The 27,411-nt window shown below is 37.2% G+C and overlaps 1 protein-coding gene and 1 non-coding gene across 2 annotated transcripts; both read left to right on the forward strand.

Moving 5' to 3' along the window:
• The first annotated feature begins 20,509 nt into the window (after nt 1-20,509).
• LOC145138869 (uncharacterized) lies at nt 20,510-25,918 on the forward strand. Its single transcript, XM_079072883.1, has 4 exons — nt 20,510-20,640; nt 21,452-24,388; nt 24,453-24,917; nt 24,995-25,918. The coding sequence occupies exon 2, from the start codon at nt 22,982-22,984 to the stop codon at nt 24,152-24,154; it is 1,173 nt and encodes a 390-aa protein (XP_078929009.1). The 5' UTR covers nt 20,510-20,640; nt 21,452-22,981; the 3' UTR covers nt 24,155-24,388; nt 24,453-24,917; nt 24,995-25,918.
• LOC145141488 (small nucleolar RNA R21) lies at nt 21,043-21,131 on the forward strand. The gene has a single exon (XR_013722696.1). It is a non-coding gene; the product is annotated as a small nucleolar RNA R21 (small nucleolar RNA).
• Nucleotides 25,919-27,411: the final 1,493 nt, after the last annotated feature.

A 27,411-nucleotide genomic window follows, 5' to 3' on the forward strand; every position in this document is an offset into this window, starting at 1 on the left:
CAAAATCACGTGCTACGGGAAAACATAGGTGGATGCAGTGTGATCAGGCCTGGCCCTTCCCTTTCAAGCTGGAAGTACCTGAAACATAACTGAAAACCGTAAGCACAAAGCTTAATGAGTTCCCCCAAAATACCCCATACCATACAAGCATACAGTCAAGCATATTTGGGTGCTTACAATCCTCATCGGTCTATTTCAATCGGATACTGATAGCTTCATTTTATTTACTTCTTTTTATAGTTTATTTTAGCATATTTCATTCACAATTTAGATAATTTCCATGCATATTTTCCTTTTTGTTATTTTATGACCACTTTCGGGTTCTTTCGAGTTTTGTGAGCTTAATTACAGATTTTAAGGAGACTAGCGGAGCGGGATCTTTTGGAAAGCAATTGGACTTGGAGGACAACGAGGATTTTAGGCTTGATGACTATAGAGGTGATGCATGGAGTAGGATTGTCAGTTATTTGAAGGGTTGGAAGAATTAAACTTTAAATTTGAAAGCCACGGGAGAATTCTTGAGTGTGCAAGATCGATGTTTAGGAATTTGCGGAAGTTTTGAGTGATGTGGAGAGACAAACTGGGCTCAAATTGAAGAAATATTGAAGAGAAATGGGCTAGAAGCAGATTGGATTCGAACTGGGCCAATGGATTAGCTGTGGGGGCCCAAGACTTGAAGAAGCCCAAAAATTTATGTCGAAGTCACGCGGCCCGCGTAAGATTCCCCGCGGCCCGCGTGGATTCCTGACAAGGGCAATTTCGGGATTTTACTTAGAGCTCTATATTGGGAAGGTTGGTGTGCCTCTTTAGAAAAATCTTGGAGGTCCGATTTTGATACTTTCTCTCTGGAGTTTGGAGCATTTTTGAAGGCCAAGAACCCTCAAGAACTTCACCATTTCATCTCTTAATTCTTGCTAAATGTTTGGTACAATCTTAACTAACTTTGTTTCCTTGAGTTTAGTCATGCTTGGCTAAACTAATCTTGGTTGACTTTTGTTGAATCCTTTGAACTTTTGTTGAATATTGAAGAATCCATGAATTTGTGTTTGAATCTTTATGAAAATGTTTTGTGTTTTAACATCTTATCATTACTTGCATGTTTTTATTCATGAGTTTAAATGTGTTTGTGGTGATTAGTTGGCTAATTTCTTGATTAAGTAAAGGATCTTCAAATTAGCAAGCAACAAGTGATTCTTGTGTTAGTTTTACTTCACACAATCATAAAAACATTTTCTCCAACATGGTGGTGAAAGCATTTGACCCCTCTTGGATTTGGTGACTTTTTTGGTTCTTAATGCTAGTTGACTTTCACTAATTACATGCTTAATGGAATTAGTGACTTTAACTAAGGAAATTGTTATGAGCTTCTCTAACCATTTCAACAATTAAGAAAAGTCTAGGTAATCTCAAGCTCCTTGGATTACTATAGCCAAATTAAGGGTTTAAAACAAGTATTGCACCATTTGATTCTAATGATATGTTCATCAAAAGTCAAAGTGAGGAACCTTAAGTCAACCATCCTTCTCTTATTGATTTTACATCAAACTCTTAATTTTGTTGAAATTGTCTATTTAAATCTTAGTTAATTCTAGTTTGTTTCAAGTATTTCAAAACACCAAAACCCCCAGTTTTAATTTATTGTCATTTTCCAAGTATTTTTACAAAGAGATTTTTCATAGAGTTATTAAATTGAACCAATCCCCGTGGATTCGATCCCTTTACCACTATACACTATTTTAGTGTGTAATAATTAGGGTTATTAATTTTGTTGGCCTCGACAACCACCATGCGGAAAAAGCTACTTAATCCTTGCCTTATTGGGCCTAACCCACCAAGGCCCACATACAATTAGTCCCACAGCTTAAAGATATGCCATGTCAAAAATGGGTCCAAGACTAAAAGCCCATCACAGAAAAACTCACGGCCAATAAGGGCCTAAAGTCTCTAATTCCCAAAATAAGCCCAATTCTTCCCTCTGGTGAGTACGCTCAGCGTACCCTCGGAGTACGGTTGACGTACTCAAAACCCTCGTAGCATCAGGACCTTCGGCACGTACGCGCAACTTACATATGCATACGCCCTACGTACGCCCCAGATAATCAATGTCCATTTTTGAGGTCGTAATCAGTTAGAACATAATGTCCAACTTCAGATCCAGGCTCCTTAAATGAGTTCATACTCTAAGGGATCTGCATTATCTTCCTCAACTGAGTTCATACTCAGAGAAACCACTCAGCTCTTTTCCCTTGATCCAATGGATTAAGACTAATCCATTTGTGTGATGATCGAGTTCATCTCCCATCACCCCATTGTTGTCCCTCTCACAAAAATCCCATACCCTAAACTTCCTATACGTATCCTCCACAGATCTTTTGAGAGAACCAAAATTAAAGACGATGTTCTGGAAGATTGTTCCCATCACTGACGACAAGATTGTTCCCATCCCCAAAAGCACCTTTCTCAAAGCCATCGGGATTCCAAAAAACCATAAGGGTTTTCGTGTTCAAGAACGTCTGAAGAGTTTCATACTTTTCTCAACGAAATCAGGTATAATGGCGAGTTTAAGGATATGGAGTTTAAGAAGTCTATTGTTCCCGGACTTTGGACTGTGTTGATGCATCTCATCCTCCGTGGATTGTCAGTCAAGCATGGTGGCACGGACACAATGAGCAAGGATTGGTTGTATGTCGTGTACAGTATCTACTCCGGAAGGAACAATGCAGCTGATCTGACCGAAGTACTATGGCAGGACTTTCTGAAGTTTTCCATCAAGAGGAAGCCAAACGAGATCTCGAGTCCAAGTTTTTGGGCTTTGACACTGAAACAACTCTACTTCGAAAGATTAGAGGCCATTCCTCTCAACTCCGATCTAAAAGAGGTATATTGCACTTTTAAAGCTATTAATACTTATAGGTTACCAAACCAATCTGCCTTCATACCTATTAGACGTTTGCCTTCTCATATGTTAGCTATTGTTCCATCCGACTCACCTTATCTCAAACACCATCTTGAGACTTTGGTTACGTACAACCCAACACAGTCTACCTTAGTATCGGATGTTCTGCCCTCTGATGTGAACAAATCGACTTCCTCTTCTGGTGGACGAAAGAAACAAATGGCAAAGCGTAAGAGATACCCTTCTAAAGTTTGAACCAAAAAGAGAACCAAAGCCAATGGATCCTCTCAACAGGATTCACATACCGGCATTCGATATGGATCACAGCCTACCCCACCTGTCCACTCTTCCGAAGCACCCTTCGGAGTTTCAAAAACACAAGCACACACACGGGGAGTCTACACATAAACCACCCCCATCTTCCCAAAAAGATGGTGCAGGTGTTGAAAAAAGTCCCTTGCAGCCCCTGGGACATACCCATGAGTCAACTTGGAAATCCCTCTCTTATTCACATGCACAATCATAGGCCCATGCCTCTGATTCTAAGCTTTCCGAAGCTGGAGCAGTCCATCCTACTTCGGAAGCCACAACCGGTTTGATACCTGCTTCAGGTAAAGGACGATCGAGTATTTATGACAAAGATTGGTCTGATTTTGTTGACAGGGCTCATTCTATACATTCAGAGCTAACAAGAGAACAAGTAGAGTATACACTTATCTCTATGCGTCAACGAGCTCTTCGAAGTCATCTTCCATTCACTTTTCCATCAGATGCAGAAACCTATCACCAGATCAATCCTTCCGAAAAAGCTCAACAAACCGCTACAGGAGATGTTCCCGATCCCACAAATGTTTCGGATGATCCTCCTCCGAAGTTCACAAGCGAAGAAGCTCCTAAGCTGTCCTATGATGAAGATCTCTCGAATGATGTCATGTTCGGAGATGACAGTATAAATGTTGGTGTCATTCCGATTCCAAGTACTTTCAATTTTCTGCAGAAGCCCTCCTCTTCAAAACCATCTTATAATTTCGGTCTTTCCACATCCTCCGAGGAATAGAAAGGAAAAGAAGATGATCAAGCAAACAAGCACTCCTCTCCCAAAGCTCAAGATAATTCGGTCGATGGAGCCAAGCCCTACGAACCACATGACGAAGATCATGATGATGACAAGAAGTCTGAGAGTTCTACCTCGGACACATGATGTTCTGATGAAAACATTGCATATCATTTTTCCTTATTAGAACCCCGAGACAATGTTGCTTCATCTATTTCAAAATTCGACTCCCTTGATCAGAAAGTTGTTGGTCTTGATTCGAAGATTGAAGAAATAGTAACAAGTCTTGACTCCAAGCTAGAGCTTATTCTCAAATCTCTTTCTGAGATCAAAGATGTTGCTCCCTCGGAAACTGAACGAGCCAATCAACCTGATCAACTCATTTCCCTCCAATTCAAGCATACTCTTGAAGAAGTTGAACATAAGTATAACGACAGCCTCGATCATCACATTTCCGCCACCGCCGCTATGCTTAAGATTCATGACGATATGATTAGTGCTACCAACGAACTCATCAATCAAAGTCACATTCGTCATGAGAAACAAATTCAACGACTGGAAAAGGAGATTCGAAAAAAGGATGAAATGAATATAATAATGCAACAGGTTCTCATCAAGTTGATCCGAGCCATATGGCATATTGTTGATGTCCCGAACCATAAATTCGATGAGATGCTCGTCATTATTAATGAAACTTTTACCCATCTCAAGACTCAAGCTCCTACAGTCTAGACGTACGATGCTCTCTCCAAACAGATCAATATGAGTTTCCAAAAAGTATTTGAACGATTAAGTGAACTTTAAAGTGACGCCAGACTTGCATCGGATTTCGAGCCTTCCAATGCAATAGGAGGAGAAGTAGGAGAAGTAAGTGAAAGAGAAAGAGATAGGACAATTCAATGGAAACTTGTCTCGGATTTTGCGCTCCATGATGAATCATCCAATGAGGAAATTTAAATCCTTAAACTTATTGAAAAAGATGATGAAGAAGAAGAAGACTTAATTGAAAATGTAGTCGTAGGACTTCAAGCCATCAGGGAACAACCGGTGAAGCCTCTTTCGGATGCAGAAAAGAAGAAATGGTCCTCAGTTTCCTAGCATTCCTCCTTACATGAAGCGTTCAAAAGAAGTCGAGAAATGGCCAAGCTCAAGACCACACTGACTGTTGATGCCTTCCAAGCCACTCAGTCTATGCTCCCACCAATTCCTGCTCTGAGGATCGCTCAAATCGATGAAGGCTCTCCCACTCGGAAACCTGATGATCTCCTTGAAGAACCTCTGCTTCCTCCTCCATCTGAAAATTTCATCACAGAATCCGGTCAACAAATTATTTCATCCATTTCTGGTACGGGTGATATTCTTCCAGACAAAGGCAAGAAGATTGCAACCGAATTGGACAACCCAATGAAGACGTTGAGAAAGTCTTAGGGCTGGTCTCAGGAACAGATAAATCAAGATTTGGAAGAAAGCATCTGGATTCACGCGACTAAAGACAATTTGAATCTGATGTTGGGCATCTATCCTCTTTTCCGAGAAAGAGTTATTCATGATGTTCACATAGTGCCCTTCATGTACTATGATCTTCCGACATAAGATGTTGATTAACTTGCTTTGTCAATCTCCCCACATGGTAAATTCTACATTAAATTTGTTCCACTTCATCCATCTGATGACTCTCAAATCCTTATCAGAACCGAGCGAGAGAGATTGAGAACCTTTTACTCTGTTAATGCTCAACCCCAAAAAGAAGTATGGTCTCGGAAACGAATCACCAAGATCATCGAATTTGGTAGCAAGGTTCAAAGTAAGTTCGATCTCAATTGAGTGTTGTACATAATCAATTATGGATGCTGATTTTCCTTTGATCAACCCAAACGACATTCTCAACATTGTTGCTCACTTCCGAGATCGCCAATCATGTGAAATAAGCATAAAAGCCTACAATGTTGCAATAAGCTTCCTGAAGAACTACGTTGCTGAATATTGCAGATCCAACATTGAGTTTGCTCACCTCTGCGGTACTGAAAGCATTTTGGCGAAAGTCACCACTGACCTCCCTGAAGCACAGATTCTGGAAAAAGGCCCTATTGAAGAACCGAAACTCGGTTACATCTATCTTAATAAGAATACCAATCAAAAGGAATTCTTTAGAGTTCTTGATAAAAATCTTGTTCCAACAAAGATCCTTCATAAGTTCATCACTAATGCTGCATAGAGTGAATCCCCTGAGCACATCAAGAAAAAATTCATTAAGCATCTCAGTTGGTATATTGAAGTCCAAACCTGGCTCCAGAAGGCGTATCTTTTTGTTTTTGATGAAGCTAAGTGAAAAATTATTTGTTAGCTAAGGTCACTTAGGGGGAGATTGTTAATACATGAAAAGTGATCCTTAGCAAACCGAAGTCAAGGTGTTCCAAAGTGCAAAAGCATTCCGAAGTCAAGCTATTTCGAGATGAAGCTTTGTCCTAGATACACATTGTAATCATTGATGTTTTGAGTATGTATTTGCATTTAATGCTTTTTGTTGTTTAGCACTTGTTTTTTAGTCAAGTTCCTAGGACAAGATCGAGTAAATCTCGTTTGTCAGCTTTTTGACCAAGTATTGGCAGTCACACTTGTCTGTCTTGTTATCTCTCCTTTCCTATTTAAGGAGATAAAGATTCTCTTGCATTGTAACCTTTTGAGAAAATATTATCTTTCACATCAATACTCAGTATCTTGCAAGTCATATCATTATCTCTATCATTCTCATTGTTCTTAAGTTACCTTTACTTTGTTCATACTCATTTTATCATACTTGAATACGTTGTTGAATTTCTTACTTTAAGACAAGACTGGTTTACCAGACTTGACTGGACTCGTAATATTAGTAGCAGACATTGAGTTTAAGTTAATTCAAGGTTTGAGTTTTCAAACCTTGTCTGCACACTTATATTCTTGCACTCTCAATAACTAGTTCTATCAAAGAAGGAATGACCATATAAGATCATCTTGGAGGTAGAATCCATTTGGTATATAAATATATTGTTTGGAAAATCCACTTGAAATACCTCACTAAAATCTCGCCTAGACATCACTCCCTTAAGTAGATCAATCGATACTATAACTAGAATTACGAATAAATCTTATTTATAGGTTCATAATAACATGAATGAACTTAAATATAAATTACAGTTAACAAGCGTAGTAAGTGTAACTCAACTTATAAATTTTCTAGCGAAAACTCGGAAACTTCGTGGGTAGAACTTCAACGCTGAATACTTGTTTAGCAAAAATACTTGTTTCTGTTGTGCTTTCCAACGATGCAGGGTCTCTCTAAGAAATCCCAGAAACTCAGAAATTCGGATCTTGAGGGTGCCGGAAAAGTTGAGAGAGAAATATGTGAAATTTTGAAGTAAAAATTAAGCCTATTTATAGAAAAAAATCCCGAAAAATGCGCGTACGTGGCGCTTTCTGGTGATGTCACGTCATCATAGTGGTAGTTAGGTGAAATGGAGTCTCTAGTTGCCACGTGTCAATTTCTTGTAGTGCCACGTCACCCTTCGAAGGTAATTTATCGTATTCTTCAAAAAATTGTAACTTTCGTATACGAGCTCCATTTTCGACGTTCTTTATATCCACGATTTAGTAATTCAATGTACTACAACTTTCCTTTATATCTCAACAGCTAATTCACATTCTTTTTCACTCTATATTTTATAAAAAGTATATAGTGAAAGATCTTGCGAAATTCATAACTTCTTCATATAAGCTCCGTTCTTGACTTTCTTTATATCTACAGATTCGTATTTAGGTGTACTTCGACTTTTATCAATACTGTGTCGAACCCACAACTTCAAAAAAATCGTAAATTCTTCATATGACGTTAGGTTTTGGCATTTTTATACTTACGGGTTTGTAGATTTCATAATAACAAATGAATAAATTAGATTTTTTAAAATATACTACGGAAATAAATAGATTTCTTTAAATAAAAAATGAATAAATTAGATTTTTTTTTTAAATCTAAGAAATTCATTGTATATTTCATACATATTCCATTTGCATCGGTCCTCCACTAGTGATAGCCAACCAACTGTATCTTTTCAATTTTATCTTTTCCTATAAACCCTTTATATAGAATGCACAACTGACAGACTATTACCGTGTCCTCATCACTAATATTATAATATTAATAATTAAACATTAGAAAATGTAAGTCTCCAACTGACATCGAAGTGTCTGTCTCGGTCGAGAAACAATGGTTCCGAAATGACGAAGCAACAATTTTTATTTTTGATGTCCGGACACCAACCACCAAAATTAAGCTTGATTCTCAAATAGAATTCCTCTTAACCGAAATAAAACAAAGTCGGCCACCAATTAAAAATCGTAACCGCTCCTCTGATATTAATTTAGCGTGTAGCCTCACCTCTTGCAACATCAACCAATTAACAAGTACCCACCCCCCCCCCCCCCCCCTTACAATATGTACGTCCACCCAATATTTGAATTCTATGTTGCAGAATAACTCAAGTCTCCAACCTACGTCCCGAAAACCATGGTAAAAAATTTCAAGTTTTAATAAATAAAAGTCATTTTCATAAAGTCAAACATCAACAAAATAATTGTTTCACAAAACAGAACCAAAATCAGGGTATCATAACATAACAACTCTCGAAATCATGAAGAATATTGGATAATATGTATAGTCACACCTTCGATTTTTGCCGATCATCAAAAGTACCTGAAACATTTAAATCCACAGTCATAAGCCAAAACTTAGTGAGTTTCCTAAAGTATCACATGCAACACAACACAACTAAACATATAAAACAAATATGGGTCATAATCAACCCTACAAGCTACCAGTAACCCTGAGTTATCAACAAATGAAATACATCAATTTGGGTTATCAATAACCCCCGAGCTATCAACAACTCACATACATCAAATGATATAAGTAACAAAGTGAGAAAACTCACCTCAACGACAAAGCAGAAAACTTATACATCCCGCAACACGTAGGGGCGGGCACAACAACCACCTAAACATGTATTCAAATGTCAATTCTCAACCTCTGACCTAAAACCCTAAAAGTTTGACCTAAAGTTAACTTAGAATAAAAAAAACTCAATAGTCAATGGTCAGCGGTCAAAGTCAACCATCAAACCATCGCGTCGTGGCCAAGCCATTGCCACTCCGTGGTAACGCGAAGACGTTCGCGGGACTCAACAATCACCACGTCGTGGTGTGGCCTTCACCGCTTCATGGCAACGTCTTACCAGTTTTACCCATTAAGCTCTTAACCCTTATTTTCTAGAGTTTTAAAGCTCATATTTGGACCAATTTAGGCCATACATGGACAAAGTTTCCAACTTTATCCATTACATAACACCAAGGAGCTTAGATCTCAAACCCTAACACTTAAAGGGATCAAAATGACCTAAAAGGTCCATGTATGGCTGAGTTTTTAAATAAGTAACCAACTTTATGGGACCCTAAGGTCCAATGGCTACCTCAAACACTATCTAAGACCCTGGAGTTGCTTCAAGTACAAAGGATCCTCATAGAAGTGCCATAAATGAACTCTTAAGCATGGAAAGTAACTTAATAAGGAGAAAAGTATGAGCTTTATACCTTTTGGAGTCTAGAAATGATGAAAGATTAGCCTCAACTTTAGCAACAAGCTTAGAACAACTTCTCCTTCCTCCAAGAACCTTCAAGAGCTTGAACTTGTTAAGAACACACACAAATACACTAAGAACACACACACACACACACTAGGGTTTCAAACTTTGGGGAATGGAGTGTAACGCCCGTGTTTCTAGGCTAGGCATTAATATTGACATAATGGTCTAGGTTAACCTTTGTAACTCATTTAGAATAAATGAAAAGGAATTATGTGAATTTTATGTGAATTATGTGTTTTATGCTTAATTATTAGGGTTTAATTAATTAAGGATAAAAATGAGCGTCGAAAACAAATATTAGATAAAGCCGATATCTATTAAGAAACTTGTAGTGGGCGTGACAAGGATTACGGATATATAAAGAATACCGAAATCCGAGTTATAACGAAGAAGTTATGACCTGTCGAAGTTTCGCGACAAAACCGGCACGGGGCCGAATGTCGTAAAAAGTGAGTTTTTGATAAACTACTTTTTAGCCTTAGTGATCTAAACGAAAATCGTAGTGTTCGTTAAACCGAGAGTAGGTATAAAAAGAAAACCCAAATCTGACTTCGTATGAGGAAGTTATGATTTTTCGAAATTTCAGCTTAGCAGTAGACAGCTAAAAACTCAAATTTTAGATCGAGCGATTTTTAGCCGACATGACCTAAACGAGAATCTAAGGTCTCGTCATTAGTAGCACAACGGTAAAAAGTCTGACGAAAACGGACGTCGGATGAAGAAGTTATGAATTTTTAACGGATTTCCTGTCCCAGTCTGTTAAAAATAATAATATAAAAATTAAAGTCAAAATTAGCCGACGAAGTCTAAACGAAAGTTGTAGAGCGTAATTTTACCTACGCGTGCATATAAAGAACATCAAAAACGGAGCTCGTATGCGAAAGTTATGGATTTTAGAAGTTTTGGCGCGAAAATCGAGAAATTATTTCAAAATCCGAGAAATTTCGCATAGGCCACGTCACCTTCGTTGTATGAGTGCCACGTGTCCGAAATCAGTGAGTCATGCGAGCCACGTGGTGAAATTTGCTGAGTCATCCAAAGACGTGTCGCGATCCTTCTGAGTCCGAAGCCGCGGTCCACTAAGAATCTGACGCGTGCCCTTTGGTGCGTGTCCGAGCCTCGCAGAGGGTGCCACGTCCGAAGTCTCGGACCTAGACCTCGGTCCAATCAGAGGCTACCACCGAGCCCTTCGCACGCGCAACCCACGTGGCCTCGCTTCGGATCTGTTGACGCGTGGAGGCTTCTCAGCCCTCGGATCCGAACCCTCGCATACTATAAATAGGAGGGTGCGAACCCTCCCGGCTAAAGTTAGAAAATTGGCAATTTTGGCCCCTTTTTCAATATGTTAGCTATTTTGACTACCCCCAATGCCCCGAGATCATTTCCTATGCCCGGAACACGTCCCGGAGTGCCCGAGAAGCCCGGGAAATTTAGTTTTTCGGTTTCGAAGCCCGACCCTCGGAGAGCCCGGTTTCTCAATAAAACTCCCGGTTTTATTAGAAACGATCGTTTTAGGCAACGAAGTGTTGCCCGGTTATCGTTAAATCAAGTGAGTGTGTAGTTACTTTCACCTTACACATATATATGAAGTATTTTCTTTAAAATACGTGCTATGTGTAATTATATTGATTGTTTAATTAAGGTGATTGTTGAATAGATGTTTTATATAAGTTTTAAACTGTATATATATTTTTATCTACAAATATGTTGGGTAAAATATGGGTAGATGAATTAGATAATGTGTGATGAAATAAAAGTGATGAGAGGTATCGATGTTTAAGATGATCTAGTCATCTAGCAGAGTATAGACAACGGCCATAGACTATTTTAGATAGTCCAGTGGAACGTTAGTAGACTTGTAATCGGTACGTATGTTTGAACTATATGTTCATAAAGTGTTCTTGAACTATATGTTCATTAGGTGTTTTTGAACTATGTGTTCATCCGTTAGTTCATCTTTTTGACACTATTATGTGTCGGGGTACGGGAGCATACAAGAGTACTTTATCAGTATTTTCCCTATACTTTTATTTGGAAGAGCTTTGGAGTCTTTGTTCTTTTATGAAGTGATCGAACGAGCTTCATGAGTTAGTGATATAGATCATGAGTTAAATAGTGGGTGTGTGATGAAAGTTGAGTTGGATAGATGAGATGATCAGTGATATAGATCATGAGTTGAGAGTGAGTGGTGAAATATGAGAAAAGCCCTTACCGAAACGTTGGCGTGAGTGGTGCAATATGAGAAAAGCCCTTACCCAAACGTTGACCCCCGTCATTCAGCAGAGTATGGATGACAACCATGGACTATTCTAGACGGTCTGTGGAACACTAGCAGGCTCGCAACCTGTAGGTGTTAATGGACTAGAGTGTTCATTCGCTGTACTCTATTCCCCTCATGAGTGCCTTTAGGGCATGTATGGCTGGGGAAACCCCTTAGTATGTTCATCAGCTGTATGGAAAACCCATTGACATGTATTGCGGGGGGGGGGGGGGGGGGGAAACTCCCGTGGGAAATACCGGTCGATGAATAAGAGCTATGGACTTAGCATATGGAAAACCCACTGACATGTATTGTGGGGGGGGACTCCCGTGGGAAATACTGTCGATAAATAAGAGCTATGGGCTTAGCACATGGCGACGATGTGACCTTGTGCATATTTGACATAAATTGCTGAAGGAAAGCAATGTTGTGACCCCAGTGTTTGTCTTATTTGACATATATTGTAGAAGGAAGCAATGTTGTCATCTTGTTGATTGTTTTATGTTAGGATGTCTTGTTTGACATAAATTGCTGAGGAAAGCAATGCTGTCACCCCTTGTGAAAATCCTTAGGCTAGGTCCCTTGTGATAGTTGTTTTAGGGACGTAAAGTGAGGATAATGGGAATGTGTAATTAGGGTTATTTGGTTGATGGAATTAATAAATTTATTGTTGATTGAGAACTTAATAAGTTTATTATTTATTGTGGGTTGAAAACCCTATATGCTCACCAGGCTCCCAAGCCTGACCCACTCAGTTTAATTGTATCACAGGTATCGATACGAAGTTGCTTTACACTGAGAGATTAAAAGAAAAGTAGATCACTAGTGTAAATGAATGTAAGTTTTGTTTATGCTTATGTTTTTGTATTGACAATGACATCCCAATGGTTTAAGTGAATAAAATACATTTCTTCGGAAATGATTTGATAACATATTTATCATGTTTTTTTCTGGGAACAAATTCTGCAACACTTTTAATCAAATGATTACTCTGAAATTATTTTAAAAGCATAAATTAAATCGGTCTTTTCTGGCCGTGAAATTGGGGATGTCACAGTTGGTATCAAAGCATTAGTTTAAGCGAACTAGGAATTTGTAGGATTTCTAGACTTAAACTTAGAATGCTAAGTGATGATTGTGAGATGAGTGTCTGCTATATTTTAGACACGAGCACAAGTTTATTTTAGGAAAGATGCCTAAAATGTTTTATGTGTTAAATATTTTATGTTATAGCTATAACGATGCCTTATATGCTATTATTTGTTCGGATCTATGGTCTGTTGCCGACCGGATCTGGAAACCTTATGTGTGTAGGATTCTAAGCGTATGACTACGAGATTAGAACTAACATGTAAACGTTTTGAAATGATAAGGAGATTTATACGTCTATCGTAAATAAAGCTTTCCTATCTTAAATTCTCGCCCAGTACACCGAACGTCTTCTTGGATGTACAAAAAGTTATGGTAAAGACTCGTAGAGAATTGAATAGATGGAGGAAATGAAAAGCTTATGATAGTGAATGATACCTATCAGAAGATATCATAAGAGTGGTATCTTGTCTTTAGAATATGTCTAATAAAATAACAGAACGTTTAGAGGGGTACGGTACGTCTGAAGTACACCTTCGATTGGCAGGATGATGGAATGGTTGGTGTAATTCTTGAAGTTGTTCCATCGTCTGGAATTTCCATCACCAACCAAGTTGAAGTAGAATTGATGACTGAAGATACGCATGGAAGAAGTCCTAGTAGAGTCTAGGAAAAAATTATGATTAATTGGACACATTCGTATGTGTTAAATTGTTTTGTGATTTTAGGATTTGGGGACTGCGAGACAGTACTTGGGACGAGTATGAGTAGGTGTGAATAGTAGTAGAGATCTATACTACTGGAAGCACAAGACTCACACTTGGATCAGGGAAAGTCACAAGGTTACCAAGGAACTCGTAATTGATTTCGTCTTATTCTAGTCTGTCGTTACCATCGTTTCGGTAATGACTAAGAAGATGATTGTTATTCCGACCCTAGTGGTCATATCGAATTGAGTCCGACTACGATGAGTTTGTTATGTGGTTCAGAGAACCAAGTTCGATGTAGCAGTTGACTTAAGCCGAATTGAAGTAAAGGCTGATCAAAGCGATCAATAGAAGTATCGCGTTCGTTGTTAAAGAAGTTGGGTTAGGTTGTGTTCTGACCCAGAGGGAATAAAGTGATAGCGTATGCATTGAGGCAATTGAAGGAGCATGAAAAGAACTACCCCACTCATGATCTGGAGTTGGCAGTGGTAGTATTCGCCTTAAAGATAGGGAGGCACTATCTTTATGGTACTAAATGCAAACTTTTCACTGATTATAAGAGTCTTCGATATCTCTTTAATCAGAAGGAATTGAACATGAGGCAACGGCGGTGGCTAGAGTTACTCAAGGACTACGACTGTTAGATACTTTACCACCCTGGTAAAGCAAATGTTGTTGTTAATGCTCTCAGTCGGAAGGTGAATCTTGAAAAGAAAAGGCCAAGAGCGTTGAGAATTGAAGTTGTCTCTACAATTGTGGGAAGTATAAAAGAAAGCTCAGGAGGAAGCTTTAGAGAAAAATGACCAAAAGGAGGAACGTTTGGGATAAAACGTTGGTGTTTGATACAAACGGTCAAAGACTGAAGGTATTCAAAGGTAGGATTTGGGAACCTAAGATGGGAGGAGTAAGAGATCTTCTGATGGAAGAAGCTCACAAGACCATGTACTCGATTCATCCCGGCAGTATAAAAATGTATAGGGATCTAAAACCCTATTACTGATGGCCGACGATGAAGCTCGATGTTGCTAAGTATGTGGCCGAGTGTGTAACATGTGCTAGGGTTAAGGCACAACATCAGAAACCGTATGGGAGTTTAGAACCTTTACCTGTACCCATGGGTAAATGGGAAGATATCACTATGGATTTTGTGACTAAACTGCCCAGAACAAGGAACGGTCACGACATGATTTGGGTGGTTGTTGATCGCTTCACTAAGAGTGCGCATTTCATAGCAGCCAACGAGAAATGGTCTATGGATAAACTTGCGAATTCTTACGTGAAGGAAATTGTGAGGCTTCACGGTGTTTCGTTAACGATTGTATCCGATCGTGACAGCCGTTTTACCTCAAGGTTTTGGAGGAGTCTATAAGAGGAATTGGGTACCAAATTGTGTTTGAATACAGCTTACCATCCACAAACCGATGGTCAGAGCGAACGAACAATTCAAACATTGGAGGATATGCTGAGAGCATGTACCCTGGAATTCCAAGGTAACTGGGGTAAACACTTACCTCTAGTAGAATTTTCCTATAATGATAGTTTCCACTCGAACATCTAGATGGCACCTTATCACGCTTTGTATGGGAAAAGTGTCGAATGCCCTCATGTTGGCTGGAAACTGAGGAAAAGCAGTTTATGGGACTTGAAATAGTCCATCAGACTGCTGAAAAGTTGAAAGTGATTAGGGAAAGGAGGTTAGCTGCTCAAAAGAGCTATGCTGACAATAAAAGACAACCGATATCATTCGAAGTTGGAGATTTGGTTTTACTTAAAGTCTCGTCGTGGAAGGGACTTATAAGATTTGGCAGAAGGGGAAAATTGAGTCCAAGGTTTATTGGACCATTTAAAGTTCTTCAGAGGATCGGGAATCAAGCTTACAAGCTAGAACTACCGGAAGAACTGGAGGGTATTCATAATACCTTTCATGTGTGTTATTTGAGAAAGTTCACGGGAGATCTGCCCGACATAATTCCCATTTCTAAATTAAGGTTGGATGAAAACAAGAGGTTGATTAAAGAACCTGAGGCAATCGTTGACCGTAAGACTAGGAAGTTGTGACGTAAAATGGTCGAATTAGTGCTTATGCGTTAGAAACATACGAATGGGCCAAATCTCACCTGGGAAACGGATAGTGACATGATGAGTCACTACCCGTATTTGTTTGCTGATGTGTGATTCCAGGGACGGAATCATTCTAAGGGAAGAGAGTTGTAACGCCCGTGTTTCTAGGCTAGGCATTAATATTGACATAATGGTCTAGGTTAACCTTTGTAACTCATTTAGAATAAATGAAAAGGACTTATGTGAATTTTATGTGAATTTTATGTGAATTATGTGTTTTATGCTTAATTATTAGGGTTTAATTAATTAAGGATAAAAATGAGCGTCGAAAACAAATATTAGATAAAGCCGATATCTATTAAGAAACTTGTAGTGGGCGTGACAAGGATTACGGATATATAAATTTATTGTTGATTGAGAACTTAATAAGTTTATTATTTATTGTGGGTTGAAAATCCTATATGTTCACCAGGCTCCCAAGTCTGACCCACTCAGTTTAATTGTATCACAGGTATCGATACGAAGTTGCTTTACACTGAGAGATTAAAAGAGAAGTAGATCACTAGTGTAAATGAATGTAAGTTTTGTTTATGCTTATGTTTTTGTATTGACAATGACATCCCAATGGTTTAAGTGAATAAAATACATTTCTTCGGAAATGATTTGATAACATATTTATCATTTTTTTTCTAGGAACAAATTTCGCAACACTTTTAATCAAATGATTACTCTGAAATTATTTTAAAAGCATAAATTAAATCGGTCTTTTCTGACCGTGAAATTGGGGATGTCACATGGAGACTGATTAGTTGCATAATTGATACGATGTATAATTTATTAGGTAACAATTCTTAAAATCTAAGAATCAATTATGTTATCATATATGACGAATTTTGTATTACAATAAAAATGATTTACATTTTTATAATAATTATAAAAATAAAATATATAGTTTTATTAAAAATAATTTCTACATGATGATCGAGAGTATAATAATTTACGGTAATGTACATTTCTTTTGTACATAACTATGTTGAATAATATATTTGGTCGTATGTATAATGTCTTTTTCATGCTTTCTCTACATATTCGTACATATAATCTTATCAAGGTTACAATCTTATATGCAAAACATAATCTTATGCAAAACATGTAACATAAGAGATACATTCGTTGTCATTAATCAATTCAAGAACAAATAAAAAATGTAACGCTCTGTTTCGAATCGATTTCTAGTCTGAGGATGTGGCCCGAAGATCGGTCGTCATCAGGATTAGGGCTTTTGAGAAGGTAAGATCTAGGCCCATTTGGGTGCGGGTGATGTATTAGAAGTGATTCGGGTGTTCAGTTCGTGTTTTGAGGCCTAGGGGTATTCGGTAAAGTGGCAGTTTGGCTTTTGTGGATAATGGACTTTTGTTCAGAAGTTCTTAAGGAGGGTATGAGTTGATAGAAGTGTAGGGATTCTCGTCACCTTTCCATGGATATAAGGATCGTCGGAATCGGGTTTATAACGAAGAAGTTATGGCCTTCGGAAGTTTCGTGGTTTTCAGGCTTAGCCGAGTACACGGTGCGTACACAAAGCGTACGCGGGGCGTACTAGTGAAGAAGGTAGTACGCAGGGCGTACCTTGAAGTACGCTGGGCGTACTGACCAGGATGGTCGCGAAGGTTCCCAGGAGTACGCTGGTCGTACTCCAGTCAGATCAGAACCCTATTTTAGGGTCTTGGACCCTATTTAAGCCCTTTATCTCATAACCTAACCCTAATATCTTCAGCCTCCACCCCTCTAAACCCTAGAAATCGTCATATATCATCCATGGTGGCATTTTGAGCTTATGGAGTCCATTTTTGGGGTGTTTGATCCATTTTCAAGAAGATGGAGTTTGATGCAAAGATATGAATCAAGGAGGAGCTTATAGATCTAGCTTTTAGGACTCATTCTTAGCTTGATGAAGTGACCGCTCGAGAAGCTGGCGGGGCAGCCGCTAAGGAATTCATGCGAGAAGCTTCTGCAGTGCGAGGTGAGTCTTCTCACCATACTCATGGGTCTAAGGCACCAATGTCGGCCCATTATGTGATTATGTTTATGTGTTAGTCATTTCAGTGATTTGATATGCTATGTGATTGTGTGTTATTTCATGGAAGACCCCGGGGGAAGCCCGTGACAATTGGATGTAAGACCATGTGGGGTAGCTCATGACATTCCTAGGTTAAGACCATATGGGGTAGCCCATGGCACAATGATGTAAGACCCTGGGGGGAGCCTACGGCATCTGTACAGGTTTATGTTTGTGTTATGTGTAGATATTTATGTGATATATGATATGTTATGTGATTATGTATGTTATTGCATGGAAGACCCCGGGGGAGCCCGTGACAATTGGATGTAAGACCATGTGGGGTAGCCCATGACACAATGGTGTAAGACCCTGGGGGGAGCCCACGACATCCTTACAGGTTTATGTATGCATGGCTTATGTGATATAGGTAGCTTTTATAGCTATCAGGTTATGTGATATGTGGATTGTGTGTGTGGTATGCTCTGGGAAACTCACTAAGCTTCGTGCTTACAGGTTTGTTTATGGTTTCAGGTATCATCGTTTTGGAAAGGAATGACTCGGATTGATCGCAATGCACACACCATGTTTTCCGCAATGAATGAATTTGGGAAGAACTCTGATAAATGTTTTAACTAACGATGTTTTGGAATGTTTGGAATAAATGATATCTATGTTTTGGCTATATTAAAAATGAAATTTTTACCCTTGATTTTTGGGTCGTTACAAAAAAATATTCATGATTTAAACATTAACCATAATATATATTCAAGAGAGATATTGGTCATGTTTGAAAGACAAATATATTATTCACATAATGACTATCTAGTTTGTTAAGAAACAATTTGTTAATTCGTTAACTCACTTTTCATGACAGTAAAATAAATTAGTGACTTAACGAACATCTTTTAACAAACTTATTAACGGACTTAATGCCAAAAATAATTAGTTAGCAGGACAAACATTTGTTAGCCAACTTTTAGTGTAAAAGATAAGCTATCATTTTTCTAAACCAAGTTAAGACATATTTGATAAAAATTGTTGGTAGTTGGTAGTGAGTAGTTGATACCTGAAAGCTATTACTTTTATTATAAATATGAGTTTTTGATAAAAACAACTGAAAACTTTGAAAAATGTATATTATTACATAAAATAACAATTGTTTAGAAAAAGATAAATATCTAAATATATTTTTAAATACAATTTTGAAAATTTATTAAAAAATCTCAATAAAATTTTCTTAAAACTATATGAATTAACTTTTAAATTTAAAGTTTTTTTGTTTAAACTAAAAGCTAAATATTCGTACTTCAAAGCAAAGCTTTTTGTTTAAATCATTTTTCTTTATTAAAATTAAAAGCTAGAATCTCGTTCGCTATTAAACCCACCGAGTTAACCAACCTATTTTATCGAAGTTAATTTCTAAGAAAACAAGTTAGCAAAATTAAAAAACATTTTTGAGAAATAAATAATGATCATTTTTTAAAAAATATAAAAAATAAATGATAAATGATTATTCACTTTCAATTTATGATCTTTTAGTAAAGAAAAAGCTCTATTTAAAATGGGAGCTGAGAGCTTTTTTATACTTTCACAGATTTTTTAAGTAAATTGACAACTATACCCTTCCTTTATATAAATAAGATGGACCCTATCGGCCTACCCACTTAACTCCCTTCCTTCCCCGGCTCTCATTTTTTATGTCTTTCCTCTCGTTGAATTCTCTTACCCCAGCGGAAAATCCAGTGAAACTCAAGGCCCAAAATGTAACTCAGTTTTTCTGAAATCCAACTTCTACTTTTACTATTTTTTACCCTTTTTTTTTCGGTCAACATAACATCATTGTCAAAACGGAACCATCAAGATTACACAGGAAGTAACCGGAAAACTCTAAGCACGAACCAGATAGTTGCCGGAGAAAAACCAGGATTGCCGAAGTAGGCAATGCTTACTGGAAGAACACATTCATAGCCTCTAATTGACTAATTACCAAAGACGATGAGCAATTGCTAGAGTTTGGTGTTTGGATCTGCAATTTCCATTCTCTATCTTAATCATCATATACGGTGGTGGGCTCAACCAAGTTTCAGTTGTCATATATAAAGCTATTTTCAGTTTCAAAGCTATTTCCAAGATGAAAAAAAAAAAAAAAAAAACACCGTTACAGAGAACATACCAAAAGCAGTAGTTGCAGGTGGGTAAAATAAAATCAAGAAAAAATGCATCATTATAGCATTCTCGCAAAGCTTTATGATAATTTATTTATGTGTGTAGACTTTTGAAAGATGAAGGATCCTTTTTCTCAATGCTAGCTTAGTTCGGGAGAACCGAGTTTGAGTTTAACACACAGACTGATTTTCTCGCCGGCCGGAGTTTTGTTGGCTGCTTTGACTTTCTTTTCAGAATGTGAGGTTTGAGTTTTTCTTGAAAGGGGTTTCACCGGTTGTGATACTATCGTGAGGAGTTTAAGCTCAGTTGCCAATTGAAAAAGACACAAAGAACCACTTAACCTTTTATTGGTTGAAGATGGCACTACCAAAGAAGCAACGCTGTGTGCGCGTGCGATTTACCTTTAATGAGGGGCATAAATGTCAATTTTCTAAAAAAATAGTGGAAGTATAAAAAAAGTCGGTCGATATATCAGCGATCAGCCCCCATTTAAAATGGGCCAAGCCCTAGTGTACGTACATCTCTCGCTTACCCGTCTAGGGCTTTTAAGAGCTCGATATTTACCTATAAATAAAACTCATAGTCTGTTTATCTTTCCATACTTTAGCCTTTAGGGTTCTGGTTTGACGGCTTATCATTTTGGAAGCCGATTCAGAACTACATGACCTCATAATAGGTATGAGATAGATTTTCGTTTGAAAAACTAGATTAAACCCTTCAATTCATGATTCCATGTATTATTTCTTTGAATTTGGAGCATTGTTGATGTTTTCCCTTCCTCTTCTATTTAGTACTCCATGATGCATTCGTGCATTGAATCTTAAAAATCCGAAGCTGAAAACTTGTTACTTCTGTTCTGAATCACGAATTAGAGAAATTGTTTTTTGATAAATTTTAACAGCAGCCTTTTTTTTTCTTTTTAATTTTCCTGTTTCATGTAAGATTTGTTTTCTGAGCTGCTTGTTAATTTTCATGATATTCTTTTGCATACACATTAAATAAGCAACATTTTATGATGCAATTTTAGAGGATTTGATTTGCACAAAGACATTCATATCTGCAAATTGTATTGTTATTTTGCCCCAATGAGGAAAATTACTTAAATTAAAACGTTAAAAGTAGTGGACTGATTTCTATACATTGATGAATAGTTCATTCTGAGGGGTTGTTGCTACTGCAAGCTATATTTTTGTGCTAAGTTTTAAAAAATGGATTTTATTTTTATTTGTTTAATTGAGTTTGTGTACCTTGACTTGGTATGTTTTTTAAGAGTCATTCGAACGACGATGTTTGTTTCATAACATGTTATTATTTCTTTCTTTGGATGATTTTTGCTGTATATGTATATTATGCTTTTATAATGATATCGATAAAAAAATTTTTGTTTAAATTTCAACAACATGATAAAAGCCATTTTAGTCAAAAAGTTGTTAAGATCAATGTGTTTCACCACCCTATCTTCCTTTTCATTTTTAATGTCTTGCTAGGCATGCCAAACACACCCCCAAGTGGTGTTAAGTGGGATCTTTGTGCCAAAGTAGCTGGTGGGTTAGACTATAGGGTGTGATGGTGTGTAACAAAAGCTGTCACATAATTTTTTTTGTGTTGTGGTGTCATTATTTTATTTTTCTATCATCCCACAAAACTAGGCGCTATAATATTATACTTTGCTTTATTTATTTTTTTTTATTTGAAGAAAATATAATTATATAAAATTAATAAAAGAAAAATACTCTATAAATTAAAAAATACACATATTAAAGTAAAACATAATCGCCAAATAGTAAAATAATATGTGACGCACACTCATTGTTGCTTGCAACATCATCAAATCCTCCCCAAATCTACTTTAAAAATTTCTGATTTTTTTATTTATATCGTCGGACAATAGATTCATTCGAACATTGAATATATACAACGCCACCTCGTTTTATGAGACAATATAACACAAAAAAGAAGTTGAAAAGAAAACATTGGTCCATCTAATAACATTAAGGCCGATAGTGGAGCTTCAACCATAAAACATTAAAATCGATAAAATCTTGGAATCTAATAAAATCAAACTAAAAACACAAGCACCAATATATGTCTGACGTTGGGCGTGTTCGGCACGGAGCGTTCTGGAGCGTTTGAGAGCTTCTAGCGTTTGACAAAACGCTTCGTTTTGAACAAAAAGTCTCGTTCGGCACTACAAGCTTCTAGTGTTTTGTTTAAACAAAACGTTCAAAATCCAAATGCTACTTCATGTAGCGTTTAACAAAACGCTACAAGTTACCCGCTACCAGCTAGTTTTGCCGAACACGCCTATTGCCATAAAATTTTCGACTATGTGTTGTTTTGGACTATTTACTTTTTCTATACATTGCAATCATTAAATCGTCGGCTGATTTAAGACAACCGTTTTGGTTTTTCCTCACGACTCATTTGTAGTTTTATTGCGGGTTGATGAACTAGAAAGGTAACGAACTTTGGTCTTTGTTCACATTAAGGTAACCATGTTTTTTTCGTATACATTTGACCATTGAACTTGTTTGACTTGTTCAAAATAAGGTAATATGACTGGTAATTGGCGGTAACATTACCCTATTGTGAACAGGTAAAATAAGTTTACTGGTCAAATGTGTACGAAAAAAACATGGTTACCTAAATATGGACAAAAACCAAAGTTCCTTACCCATTTTGGTAATATTAGGTTCTGGTTTAATGACTTAGGATGGTAATTAGGTTTCCAGTTTGTCCATATTAGGTCACTAAGGTTTTTTTTTGCGTATTAGACCAATATAGTTGTTATTACCGTTTAGAAATAGTCTTTTTACCTGTTTAACCGGTTACAAAGTGAATACATGTTATATACTGGTGCTATGTGGTTATTAGGCCATTACGTGGATTATTAGGTGGCATTTAATGTATATTTCGTCTCCTTAAATTAAGGGCAAGACGAATCCCCAATCACTTTCTCTTCACTCTCACTCAATCGTCCCCACCCACTGTTCTTACTTCGATCAATCCACGATCAGATGGCTGAAGATGATACACCGGTCTTTGAAGTCCAGTACAACAGGATGTTCATCAACAAACCATTTATCTATTTTGATCCAGATAAAAAAGAGATAATGTACGCCGATTTCAGGGAGAAGGGGTATGCTGAATTCATTGCTCACATCAACGTGATTACTAGAAGAATGTGCAAAGATGTATACTACTGTCCATATGGCCAAATATTGTGTCAAGGATTGGCCACATTGCAGAACGAATGTGATTACCATGAATTTCTTGAGTGTCTTCATGAGAAAAAGAAAGTAACTGTGTATGTAGACTATATGCATGAACCCCTGTTTGATTGGATTGAAATGGAAGAGCCTGAAGTTGAAGATGATACCAACTCCAACGCAGATGAAGATGTTGATTCAATGTTACTAGATAAAGAGTGTTGGGAACACGAGGTGGATGATGAGGATTTTTCGATGAAAAGGGCAACAACAACTATTCAGAAGAAAGACAGGTTTTTGAACAAACTTTGCCCAAATGTTGAAGAGGAAGAAGAGTCTAATGTTGAGCAACTACCACCCGTATACCCTGTGCACAATTCTGAGCAACAATGGGATGAAATGGCTCCTGTGTTAGGTATGAAATTCACCAATCCTGCTGAACTTAAACAATGTCTTACCAACTATGCTGTTAAGCATGGTTATGATTTGTGGTATGAAAAGAATGATAAAAATAGACTTCTAGTGAAGTGTTGCAAAGATAAAGAACCTACATGTCCTTTTCGGTTGTGGGCTTCTTGGATGCAAGAGGAAAGGACTTTTCAGATTAAGTCACTTAAATCAAGTCATAACTGTGGTAGAGTTTTTAAAATAGGGTTAGTGACTTATAAATGGATAGGGAAACAATATTTCAATGTATTTCTGGAAAACCCCAGGCTTAGTTTGAGGAAGATGAAAGCACAAATCTCAAGCACATACAATATCAAAGGTTGCATTGGACAATGTAGAAATGCAAAAAAGTTTGCATTGTCTGAGATAGAAGGCACTCTAAAAGAGCATTATAGTAGGTTGTGGGACTACGACATAGAAATCAAAAGAGCTAATCCAGGATCAACTGTGAATATGGAAGTTGACCATACCCTTGATGGAAGTCTAATGTTCAAACGGTTGTATGTATGCTTTAATGGTGTAAGAGATGGTTAGGTTGAAGGATGTAGACAAATCATTGGGATTGATAGATGCTTTCTCAAAGGAATTTGCAAGGGTGAACTCTTAGCTGTCGTGGGTAGGGATGCCAATAACAACATGTTCCCCCTAGCTTAGGCTGTTGTAACTGTTGAGAACAAAGAAACTTGGAAATGGTTTCTTGATCTACTCATGCATGATATTGACAGAGGCAATGGAAATGGGCTTACTCTTATATCAGATGGACACAAGGTACTACTCATGTTTACTATTAGCTTTATAGTTTAATTATTACTTAATATTGTAAATTATACAGGGTTTAATTAAAGCTATCAAAGAAAGGCTTCCTCATGCTGAGCACAGATTATGTGCTAGGCACATACTAGCCAACTTCAACTCCAAGTTCAAAGGTGAGCATTTTATCAAGCCATTTTGGAGAGCTGTGAAGGCTACCACAAAACAGAGACATGAAGCTGCTATGCAAGAGATTAAGGAATTAGACAGGGGGCATTTGATTATCGCATGGAGAGGGACTCTAAATGTTATTGCATGGATTTTCAAGAAGAAGGAGTATTTTGTGATGCTGTGGAAAATGGAATTTCAGAGAGTTTTAATGCTGAAATAGTTGAGGCTAGACATAAACCAATAATAGCAATGTTGGAGGATATAAAGGTTTATGTGATGCACAAGTTATACCATCAGAGGAGTAAGGGAGAGTCTTGGGATTTAACTATATGTCAAGCATTAGGAAGAAAATAGTACATTTGAAGGAGAAACAAAGGTAAGAATGTTTGTATTTACTTGTTACTGTTTATACATGTGTTCATGTGTTCTTACCTGTTTAATGTTTATGTACAGATTCTGGGCTGTGTACCCTTGTGGGTATCAACAATTTGAGGTGATATTATGTAATGACAGGTATGCAATTGACCTGATCAGAAAGACTTGTTGATGCAGCAGATGACAGTTGACTGGAATACCCTGTGTACATGGAGTGGCTGCAATTTCATCCATGAACTTAAACTCAGAGGAATATGTAGCTAGCTGTTACAGTAAGGCAACTTATCTCACCTGCTATTCATACATTATTCATCCTTTGAATGATAGCTCTTTATGGACACAAAGTGAGTACACCAAGCTTTTACCCCCAAAGAGTAGAAGGCTACCTGGTAGGTCATCTACTAAGAGGAGGAAAAGTGCAGCAGAAAGGGAGATATCAAGCACACACACACAATATCAAGAGTAAAGCAGGTGCAAAGGTGTTAAATAGGCTATGTTAGTGGGCATAAAAAAATGGGTGCCCAACAAAAAGAATTCCAACAACAGGTGATCCTGGATCTTCCACTCCAGCTCCAATTCCAACTCCAAGATCCACTCCTGCAACTCCAAGATCCACTCCTGCAAGACCAAGATCCACTTCTACAACTCCAAGACCAAGATCCACTTCTGCAAGACCAGTTCAAAGTGCAGTTCAATTGAGAAAGAGGAAAGCTTCAGAAAGAATCACCAAACTGTACGTGAGGAAAAAAGTGGTGCCCAAGGATGGTAGTGGTTGTAGTTTAGAGAAACCTGTAGACTTGGCTTGATTGTATGTTTGATGTTGAACTCTTTTGTTTTCTTATGTATGCATGTGGGGTGTAAGTGTTAGGTAAGCATGTGATGGTCGAATCTTTTGATATTAAATGTAATGTTGTACTAGACTAAGGGACAAAACTATCCAACTTTTGATGCTCTTTTGATGCTGAATGGGACACCTTTTTAAGGGTGTTTGTTTGTTGACAATATTACCCTTTAATATATTTTCTGCTTTAAATCTTTAAACTGATTCTTGGTTGTTGAATCATACACTTTACGGATGTACTTTGTCTTCAATTTGGTTGTTCATTATAATTACTGTTGTTCACTATAATAGCATTTTAGATTTCAATACACCATATTAACATTACAATTACAGATTTCATTACCAAAAGCTTCATTTGCATTCATACGTATGATTTCATTACATTATAGGTACCCTTACAATCAAAATAACAAAATAATGGGTACCCTTTATATTCAAAAGATGTCTACCGCATCATAATTACATTCAATATAACTTAACAAAGTACAATACAAACAAGACAATCGAAGATACTTTATGTCATTTCATCTTCTTCTTCATTTCATTCAGCTCATAACTAAAACCCAAAAGCTCCTCTGTGACCGGATCTTCAACAACCCATTCCCAAAATCCACACTTTCTCCCTACTCTCTATAAAAAAAATGAAAAAAGAACAAGGCTTTAGGATAAATGCCATAACTTACACACTTATAACAGAGATTTAAAGAGTGAAAAGCTTCAATCTTCAAAATTGGCCATTACCAACGAATTAGGGCACGTTCTGAACCTTTTCCCCAGATTTTGTGGTGTCGTGGAGACTCGAATCCGACTCGGGAGCCCACAGTAGCACATGATTCGGTTGTTTGAGGTGGAGGCGATGGAGGCTTGCGACATATTTTTCTGTTCTTCTTCAACTATTCAATTTAGGGCACAAGAAATGTGGGACATTTTTTTGAGGTGGAGGCGATGGGGTGGTTATAGGCATGCCACCGGACATGTAAGCTGCCAACTAAGCTAAACAGAAAGAAACCGGTAAAAAGACTATTTCTAAACGGTATTAATAACCTTATTGGTCTAATACGCACAAAAAAACATTAGTGACCTAATACGGACAAATTGGAAACCTAATTACCCTCCTAAGTCATTAACCCAACATTAAAAGCATTTAAATAAATAGAAAACAATAAAAAAGAAATAAAAAGAGAAAAATGGTTTTTTCATGATGAGTAGGGACCATAACCACAAAAAAGATCTGATTTTGGACCATCCAAGTTGAAAAGATTTTGAACTTTATCAACATTTTTTTGTTAACCATAGGGACCAAATTTGCAGTTTAGTCAATTTATTAAGTTGTGTTTTTAGTAATAGTTGCTAAAAAATAAGCACACTTATTATCTTTTTTTTATAAAAAAAGTGATGTGGCCACACCACTTCTATAGTTTTATAAAAAGTCAGATCTTGCCTAATTGTCTCAACTTATTTTACTCTATCTAACATTATCTTTTATTTATTATGGAGAAAAATGCAAGAATAGTATTGTTGTTGTCCTTTTTCTTTTAGTCCATTAAAGTTTGGAACAATAACATAATCAGAAATTTTTGTTAGTGGTAGCATCGGTATATCATGCTTATTGTTTGATTTTATTGAATTTTATAGCAATGAACTTTCAGGTTTT

The sequence above is a fragment of the Lactuca virosa genome, chromosome 9, assembly GCF_052849685.1.
Source record: "Lactuca virosa cultivar CGN04683 chromosome 9, Lactuca_virosa_CGN04683_v6, whole genome shotgun sequence".
Taxonomy (NCBI): Eukaryota; Viridiplantae; Streptophyta; class Magnoliopsida; order Asterales; family Asteraceae; genus Lactuca; species Lactuca virosa.